Here is a 9,894-nt window from a genome sequence, read left to right on the forward strand (position 1 = left end):
AAAGAAAGAAAGAAAAGAAAGAAAAGAAAAAAGAAAAGAAAAGAAATATAGAAAAAAGAAAAAACACAATATTTTGGGCTATCAGCTGTCAAGATGTATTACATAAGACATAAAATGACAAACCAAAAATAGTTGACAAATGCAGCTATATTAAATTTTGTGTATGTATAAACATCAAAATGTCAATCCAATCTGTAAGAGTGAAGATATTTTCAGTTCAATCTATGTGTGGATATGTATATTATAAAATATGTATATTTATAACTACATGTATACAGTTATAAAAATCAGTTTAAAAAGAAGAACCCAGAAGAGAAATCAACAAAAGTATGAACTGGAGCAACAAAACAAAATGTGCAATAAATATTTGAATTAATGTCCAAATTCATTATTAACTAAGGAAATGCAATAAATATAAAATATTTTTAAACTCATCCAACTGGGAGAGAAAAAAACCTTATAAAATCCTGTATGGACAAAATGATGGAGAAATTAGGACTCTTCATAGAATGTAAATATCTGCAATGTTGAAAAAGGTTTAGTAATTTCTGATAAAGTTAGAATGTTTTTAATTAAAACTCAGCACTTCCAGTTCTGAGTACATATCCTAGAGAAATTATCATAGGTGCACAAAGAAATACATAGATGTATGTTCAATTGACCCATTAGTTAAAAGAGTAAATAATGTGAGAGCTCTAAATGTCTCCCAAGAGGAGGAGGTTTAAATAAATTTTAGTCTATTTAAAATTAGATTCTGTAGACATTAAAGTGAATACACTAGATTTAATAAATGATGGTGGGAAAGCTGGATATCTGTATGTAAAAGATGAAGTTGAACCCTTACCATACACCATATACATAAGTTAACTCGAATTAAATACCTAAATGTAAGACCTGACACTATAAAACTTTTAGAAGAAAACATAGGTGAAAATCTTTAAAACATTGGATTTGGCAATTATTTGTTGGATGTGTCACCAAAAGTTAAGGCAGCAAGAGAAAAACAGACAAATAAGACCACATCAAACTTAAACACTTCCATGCAGCAAAGGAAATAATCAACAAGGTAAAAGGGCAACCTACAGAATGAGAGAAAATGTTTGCAAATCATTTATCTAATAGGGAGCTAATATCCATAATATATATAAAAAGAACTCCCCTGACTAAACAACAAAAAAACAAGTAACCCAATGAAAAAATGGGCAAAGAACTTGAATAAACTTTTGTCCAAAGAAAATACACAAAAAGCCATCAAACATATGAAAAAAAAAAGCGCAGAATCACTAATCATCAGAGAAATGTAAATCAAAACCAGAATATTACTTCACACCTGTTAGGATGACCACTATCAAAACAGGAACAAAAACAGAAAATGACAAGTACAGACGAGGATGTAAAGATGCGGAGAAATTGGACACCTTTTCACTGTTAAGGGGAATGTAAAATGGTATAGCCACTCTGGAAAAAAGTATGAAGGTTCCTCAAAAAATTAAAAATAGAATTACCATATGATACAACAGTCTGACTTCTGGATATGTATCCGAAAGAACTGAAACAGAGTCTGGCAGACATATTTGCACACACATGTTTATTACAGCTTTATTTACAATAGCCAAGAGGAGACAGGAAACTAAATATCCTTTTACGGATGAATGGATAAAGAAAATGTGGCATATACATACAACAGGATAGTATTTAGCCTTAAAAAGAAGGAAATTCTGTCATATGTTACAATATGGTTGAAGTTTGAGGAAATTATTCTATGTGAAACAAGCCAGTCACAAAAAGACAAATATTGCATGATCCAATTACATGAAGTATCTAACACAGCTAAACCCTTAAATGGAAGGTAAAATGGTGATTTCCAGGAGCTAGCTAGAGGCAGAAAGGGGAATTCTAGAACCATGAATATAGGCTTTTATTTTGCAAGATGAAAAAGTTCTAGAAATCTGTTGTACAGGGTACACAAAGTTAACACTTGTACGCTAAAAAATGGTTAAGATGTTACATGTTTTTTTCATAGTAAAAAATAATGAACCAGAGAAACACAAAAGAGATAACTCTTTAAGACACTAAACAGAGATAAAAATAGCTTTTACAATAATAGCATATATAGATTCCATGTATATCAGGGTAAAAACACACAAAAAATATATTTTATGCACAATGTATGAAAAATGAGAGAAATAATTTTAAAAGCATGAAAAGGAATGATGCCTCTGGAGTTGATGATAGTGATGATCTTTGCTACAGTAAAATAACTGGGTATAGATGGTTGCTTAGAGGTCTTGATTATCTCTACTAAGCCACATAAGGTGTCTACACCTTATGATTAAAATAGCTCAAAAGAAAAAGATACAAATATGCCCAATGATTCTTAGGGACCTGGTTACTATCCTCCTTAATGTGTTTTTTAAAATAGAAATTTAGTCTAAAATATGTCATGCACATATGGCTAGGAATACATCTTTAAAGCACCCTTTGGTCTACAGATAGTATATTACACAAATATAATTAAGAGCATATGCTTAATACTTATTTGCTTAAGAGGCAATGAAGAAAATGTATTGGATAGGTTATAAAAGGGACCCTAAGTGGGCAAAAGCAGAGCATTTGAATTTGATATCATAGAGGTCATGGAATGTCTTTATTCTAATGACCATGGACCATAAATTAACCTTTATAATTGACTAAACTTTATACAACTTAATAAGGTTGAATATTTCCTGTTTTGTTGTGAAGTGAATGCCTGGGATATATAGAAACTTCTTCCTTTTTCCTTGTCTATGAGGATTAATGCAGTAGTAATGTTCTTACTTGGTTCTGGGAAAGTTTTGTGAGAACAAATATGAATACAAACAAGAATGAAGGAATAAGGTAAAATGAGTTGTGTTTCACCTATATATCAGATGGAATTTCTATGTTCTTAAGAAAGAAATATGTGCCTCTTCTCCTGTCATACATGACAGTTACTGTTTGAACATACCCACTCATAGAAACTAGCTTATTTGCCTTGTCAAAGAGAGTAATAATTCTTACGCATATTAAGATCCATAAAAATGAGTTTATTTGTGTGTACTTGTGAGTTGAAGAGTTCATGCAATTTTATGCATACTTACCCAACTAGAGAATTGAGCTGAAAGATCCCTATTTCTGAATTAAAAATAGATCAATTTATATTTGATTTCTCTTTATTTGATGAAATCTAGTTTTGAACATTTCTGGGTTTTCAACTATAGTTTAGTGGGACATTTTTTTTCTATTTAATTCTTTATTACATTAAAAAATTATTAACCCCAACTGGGTTAAATTTCAGTGAAAATAATTCCCAAAAAACCTAAATATGTCATGGTTGTGTAATGATGGAACATGCGATAATTTCAATATACATGATGAATATTTTTAAAAGTCTACAGACGAATTAATACCACTTTATTCTGTGGGTGTGTTTGGTCTTCAGTCTACTAATGGCTGCTTTCATCTCCTGATTCCTTAGAGTGTAAATAATGGGGTTCAGTAAAGGTGTAATAATTGAATAAAACACAGAAAGAAATTTATCCACTGAAAAGCTACTGAATGGCCAAGCATAAATGAAGATAATTGGCCCAAAGAACAGAGTGACCACAGTAATGTGAGCGGACAGTGTGGACAGAGCCCTGGAGAGTCCACCAGAAGATCGACGTCGGACAGTTACCAGAATGACAGTGTAGGAAACGAGCAAGAGTATGAAGCAGATGAAAGACAACAGTCCACTGTCAGCAGTTACCAGCAACTCCAGAACATAGGTCTCAGTGCAGGCAAGTTTTAGAACTAGGGGAAGGTCACAAAAAATATCGTCCACTATATTGGGACCACAGAAGGGCAAGTTGATAGTAAAAACCATCTGGCTCATCGTATGCACAAAACCAACTGCCCAGGACAGCAGCACAGAGCCCATGAGGACCCGGCGGTTCATGATGGATGTGTAGTGAAGAGGTTTGCATATTGCAATGTACCGATCAACAGCCATGACTATGAGAAGAGTCATCTCACTGCCCCCTAAAAAGTGGAGGAAGAACATCTGAGCCATACAGCCCCACAAGGAAATAGTTTTGTTCTCCTTGAGAAAATCTGTGACCATCTTAGGGGTTGTGATTGTAGAAATACACATATCCAGAAAGGAGAGATTTCCAAGGAGGAAGTACATTGGTGTGGAGTACAGATGTGAGTCAAAGGTTACGGTGACCACGATGAGAAAGTTTCCTGCCACAATAGCTGCATAGGCCAACAAAAATATGAAAAAAAAGAAAATTTCAAGTTCCCAAGTGTTGGTGAGTCCTAACAAAACAAACTCCGTTACCACTGAGTTATTCATTATCTAGTCTATGTAGGAGTTTTCAAAGTCATTAAAATGTAGAAAATCTGGAAAAAGTGACCATTTAAGTTTTGATAGTTTTGAAGGTATGGCCATATAGAGAGTAGTGCTTGATTCACATAGAAAAAGAGAAGATGGGCATTTCTGGAAAATGCATTTTAATAGATTAATTCAAGGAACATTCACTTTACTGCATTTTTTAAAGCCAGATAGTCACAAAAGAGAAGCTTATTGTAAAATTTTATAAACATATTTTTCAGGCATAGATTGTGTCTCCACATGGATTTGTTGTTTCTATCATGAGTTTATGAACCATGAGTTCAATGGGTCAATGACTAGAGGAACCAAATGGCCATTAGTCAAATGAATTAGTTCAAGTGGATAGTAATATGGTCATATAACTTTGTGGTACCTATTATTTGAAATATTCATGTATGTGCATTGAGTTTAATTATATTGCCACAAAGCAAATAACTTTAGGAATTTAGCAAATTCTTCGTGAAGCTTTAAACTGGCTATAGCCTGTCATATGTTCTTACCGTCGCCCACAAAAACCATAAATAATAAAACAGGCTTCCTAGTTTCTGGGCAGAAACAAATATTTCTCAATGTACTGGTTTGTTTCTCTCCTTCCTTCCTTTCCTTCCTCTCCTTCCTCTCCTTCCTCTCCTTCCTCTATTCCTCCCCACAACCATGTTTGTTTCTTCCCTTCCTTCTTTTCTCTCTCATTCCCTCCTCCTCCTCCTCCTTTATGATCTTTTTAAATGCTCTTTAATACTTTTGTTTCTGGGCAAACTGCTGACCTAGAGTGTTGAGACTTTTTGCCTATTTTCATGAATCTATTGTTGCTGGGTTCCTGGCTGGAGTTTGCCTTCTTGTCCCTTTGCATTTAATATATAGATGGACTCTGAACAACCAGCAATTTTTTAATAAGTACCATTATTCTTTGTACCCAGTGCTTTCCTCTGATATTTCACATTTGTCTGCAGACTGATTCTTGACTCTTACTCTCTCATATATCTTTGACACTTGTACTCTATATGTGTTCCCATGTTGGACTGACTGATGGCTCATTTTTATACACTTTTTCATTTTACTTATACCTTTTGGTCACAGCTTTTATTTTCTGTTTTGTTTTTTACTTTTTTGAAAAATTATTAGTGATACACACCAAACACAGACACAGATACAGAATCATACATATACACGTAAACACAAATACATATATTTACACCACATTCTAGTTCTGGAGCATCAGAACAGGTTGTGGAAAATTTACTCTGAATACACAGTTTTTGGCTTAATAGTTCATGAAATATTCAGGTGTTATTGTTTAGCCCAACTAGTAGAATAAGGAAAAAAACTGAACCAAGAGTCAAGAGTTATATTCTAGTCCTGTCATCAACATTTACGAGGGAAATATGCTCTTTAACTCCTTTGAACATGGATTTATTTTGTTGTAAGAATAAATTATACTTACTCTGCAAATTACAGGTTGTTATGAGATTCCAAAGGATAATATATATGGAATATATTTGTATATTTTATTGTACATACATAGACGGTAGGTGTGTGCATTCACAAAATTCTGTTTTTAGCATTATCTCATTTTCTGGTGATTATAGAGTTTCAAACCAGTTAAGAACCACAGGAGAATTTTACAATGGAAGACTTGGTAAAGAAGACTTAGTGTAAATAAATGTATTTTTCTCTTTTAAATTTAAATGATATAATTACCTAATTGTTTTCATTACAAAGATTTATTATCACCATTGGTATTCTAGTTCATGTAGTCAATGAGTTACATACTAGTTATGAATAGTTTTAAAACCATATAGTCCTCAGTCACAAAATACTAAAGGAAAAATATTGAGAATTCTAAAAGTAATTTTTATAGCTTAATATGTAAATTGGAAAATTAAAAGCAAAGAACAATATTAATTTAGGATTTTTGAAATGTTATGAACTCCTTTATAAAATATCTCCAGCCAAGTGTACATAGAGATGGATTCAAATATGTTATGATAGATTAAATCATTCAACATGTGGATTTGTACAAATGATCGAAGATGAACTCTCTTTAAAATATATAGTTTTCTACTCAGACACAGGCAAAAATAGAGTATGAGAAACAAAAGAATTCTTCCTAACTTACGCCACAGTTAAACCTCAAATGGAAAGCTTAAGCTTTTGTATGGTGTGTACTATACAAACACGATGAACTGAAAAGAAATGAAAAATAATCAGATAAAGTAGATAGGGCATGGTTTGGTTTCTCTCTAGAAGGAAATTTGTCTGAGAATGGGATGGATGACCTATGACTGGAGAGTCTGACTTTTTCCTGTGTTTTTTATGTGACTAAAGGATGAAAACTTACTGTACTTTTTTACACTGAGGTTGCTTACCTGAGGAAGAAAAGCTGTGGGACGTCCAATACTGTGTGTATATGTTCAGTAAAAAAGTCTTTTTCCATACATTTCCACAAATGTACTTAAATAGTTCTTTTAGTGAGAATAAATGCTATGCAGTTTTTATTGAACTTGAGGGTTTTCTATCAATCTTTCTTATGAGAGGGTGAAGCCATATACAGATTGGATAAATCACAGGTGATATTCACTCACTACAAAAAACGTTTGGGGGGCACCTGGGTGGCTCAGTAGGTTGAGCGTCCAACTTCGGCTCAGGTCATGATCTTGCGGTGTGTGGGTTCGAGCCCCACATAGGGCTCTGTGCTGACAGCTTGGAGCCTGGAGCCTGCTTCGGATTCTGTGTCTCCCTCTCTCTCTCTGCCCCTCCCCTGCGCATGCTCTGTCTCTCTCTGTTTTAAATAAACATTAAAAAAAATACAACAAAAAATGTTTCAAATGTAAAAGATTTGCTGACAAAATGGCCACTATAAATATTTTTCTAATTAAAAAATGTGTATATTTGATAGTAAAGGGCTCAGCATTATAGATGCACAAAGGGCTTCACGCTCATATATTGATCAGGTTTAAAATATTAAAATAATTGTTTTAAAGGTAGGTAGGAAAAAGGCCAGTGGGTGCAGAAGAATAGGAAATAGACCTTGGGTTGCAAAATTACCAAAACAAATACATTAGCAGTACACTTGGACAATTGTATTGATTGAAAGGTTATATGACTTCAGTGAACAAAGTAAGTGTACTTGAGGGGAACATTTTTTAAAAATTGATTTAAAAAATTGAACCTGCATGACTCAGGCCTAATTTTATTAACATGACAAAAAAAATCGCACTATCTGTCCTCTGCCAAATTTCACACAACTGGGTGTCCAACTCTTGACTTAACTCAGGTCATGATATCACCATTCATGGGATGGAACCCCCATTTGGCTCTGTATTGACAGCATGGAACTCTCTTGGGATTCTCCCTCTCTTTCTGCCTTTGCCCTGCTCACTTGTATCAGCTTGTTCACTTGCTCTCTCTCTCCCTCCCTCCGTCCCTCTCTGTAAAATAAATGTAAAAAAATTAAAATTAAAATAAAAAAATGATTTAAATTAATCATTATCTTAGCATATTATGTGTTTTCTGTGTTGAAATACTCAATGTGGGGAAGTAAAACATAGATAAATAATATGAAATCACCTTTTCTCATTTTCTTGATATGATATTTTATTATTTTACATTTCAGACTTGTCACAGATGCTAAACTTAGCCAAGGAAGAACATAGTTGTTCCATTATTTTATAATATCCTAAATTATTTTTTATTTTATATCTTTACCCTGTAAGGATTAAACTAATTCAAATTTATATTCCTGAACATGAACTCAAGCTATAAAACTGATCCCTCAGATCAGGAATGTGGCTCTTACTCTTACTGAAAGTAGATACAGTGTTCAGTTACTATTTGACCAAAATTATCTTTTACTATTGCCCTCATGATCAGAATAATATGGTTTTCACTTAGTTCTAAGTTTCTTATAAAATGTCTTCTCCTTTATTAAAGTGTGCAATTGCAGTTTTCTTTAGCACTGCTATTGAAACCTACCAGTTCTAGCTGAAGAGTGGCCTCTTCAAAGATGTGAAGATACAGTGAGATCCTGAATATATATTATCTTTTTTAACCTCCATGAATTGACAATCATTGGTAGGTACAGAAAGAAAAAAAGGACAAGAACATAAGTAAGATGCAGACTGGTGATCAACCCCCAAAGGGAATCATTAAAATAAACGTGCTGGTGTTACCTAGAGTTCAGAGCAAGGACATACTTTCTCATTATTTAAGTGGATTGTGAGTTTGTGAAGTGTATCAGCCATGTGAACTTTCACTAGTAAGTGCTTTTCAGAAAAAGCACTAATTCAAGTGTTTTGGTTGGGGAAGGATGAACACATTAACAGAAAATGGATCTATCATAGATGATAGACTTGAAATTATAATTCTATTAATATTATTTTATCAATCTCAATATTTATAGTTAGTAATTGAATGAATTTATTCAAGTAAAATTAATATATTTAATATAATAGCCTACACTGAGAAAGGCATAGCAGACATTGCTAACAGATTTCTCACTCTTTTTGACAGAATCTAGGAATTTTATAAAAAATTTTATTTTCCCCATGCAGCTATTACCAATTAGAATTGCCATGAAAAATGTCTTTTAAAAATATTTCTGCTGAGGAGATATATGTCACAGTTTAGTGTGGCATTTGAGATCTTGCAAGAAAGAAAAGGATTCTTAAATATAGAAATTAGAAATACAATATTAGAACAATATTTGATGCCCTGATTTGATTACCCAAACCAGTTGGTAAGCATGGTACACATAGAATTTTTCAGTGTTAGAAGCACACGGTCTAGGACCAAACTCAAGTAGGGAAGATATACTTAAAAAGGAGAAGGGGATGAGGAGGGAAAGTAGGTAAGTTTGATATTCAGGGTATATTTGAAAGCTTTTGCACAGCAAAGGAAACCATCAGCAACAGAAAAAGGTAACTTACTGAGTGGAGATAATATTTGCAACTGATATATCCAATAAGGCGTTAGCATCTAAAATATATAAAGAATTCATATAACTCAACACTAGGAAAACCCAAACAATCCAGCCAAAAATGGGCAGTGGACCTGTGAAGATACTTTTCCAAAGAAGACATACAGATGGTCAACAGACTCATGAAAAGATACCCACCATGACTAATTATCAGGAAAATGTAAATCAAAGCCACAATGATATTCACCCACCTTACACTTGTTAGAATGGCTAGAATCAAAAGGATAAGACATAACAAGTGTTGGTGAGGATGTGGAGAAAAATGAATCTTGTGGTGGGAATGTAAGTGGCAGAGCCACTGGAAAAAAGTATGGAGATTTCTCAAAAAAATTAAAAGTAGAATTACTATATGATCCAGTAATTCCACTGCTGGGTATTTAAAGAAAATGAAAACACTACTTTGAAAATATTTATGCATCCCTACATTTACTGCAGCATTATTTATAATGGCCAAGGTATGGAAGCAACCAAATTGTCCATCACTAGAGGTATGGATAAGGAAGATAGATATACACAATGGAATATT

The 9,894-nt window shown here is 33.3% G+C and overlaps 1 protein-coding gene across 1 annotated transcript; it reads right to left on the minus strand.

Annotated features, from left to right (window-relative positions):
• Positions 1-3,421: 3,421 nt before the first annotated feature.
• LOC122222574 (olfactory receptor 4L1-like) lies at positions 3,422-4,360 on the minus strand. The gene has a single exon (XM_042943139.1). The coding sequence runs from the start codon at positions 4,352-4,354 to the stop codon at positions 3,422-3,424; it is 933 nt and encodes a 310-aa protein (XP_042799073.1). The 5' UTR covers positions 4,355-4,360.
• Between the last annotated feature and the right edge of the window lie 5,534 nt (positions 4,361-9,894).

This window comes from Panthera leo, chromosome B3, assembly GCF_018350215.1.
Source record: "Panthera leo isolate Ple1 chromosome B3, P.leo_Ple1_pat1.1, whole genome shotgun sequence".
Taxonomy (NCBI): Eukaryota; Metazoa; Chordata; class Mammalia; order Carnivora; family Felidae; genus Panthera; species Panthera leo.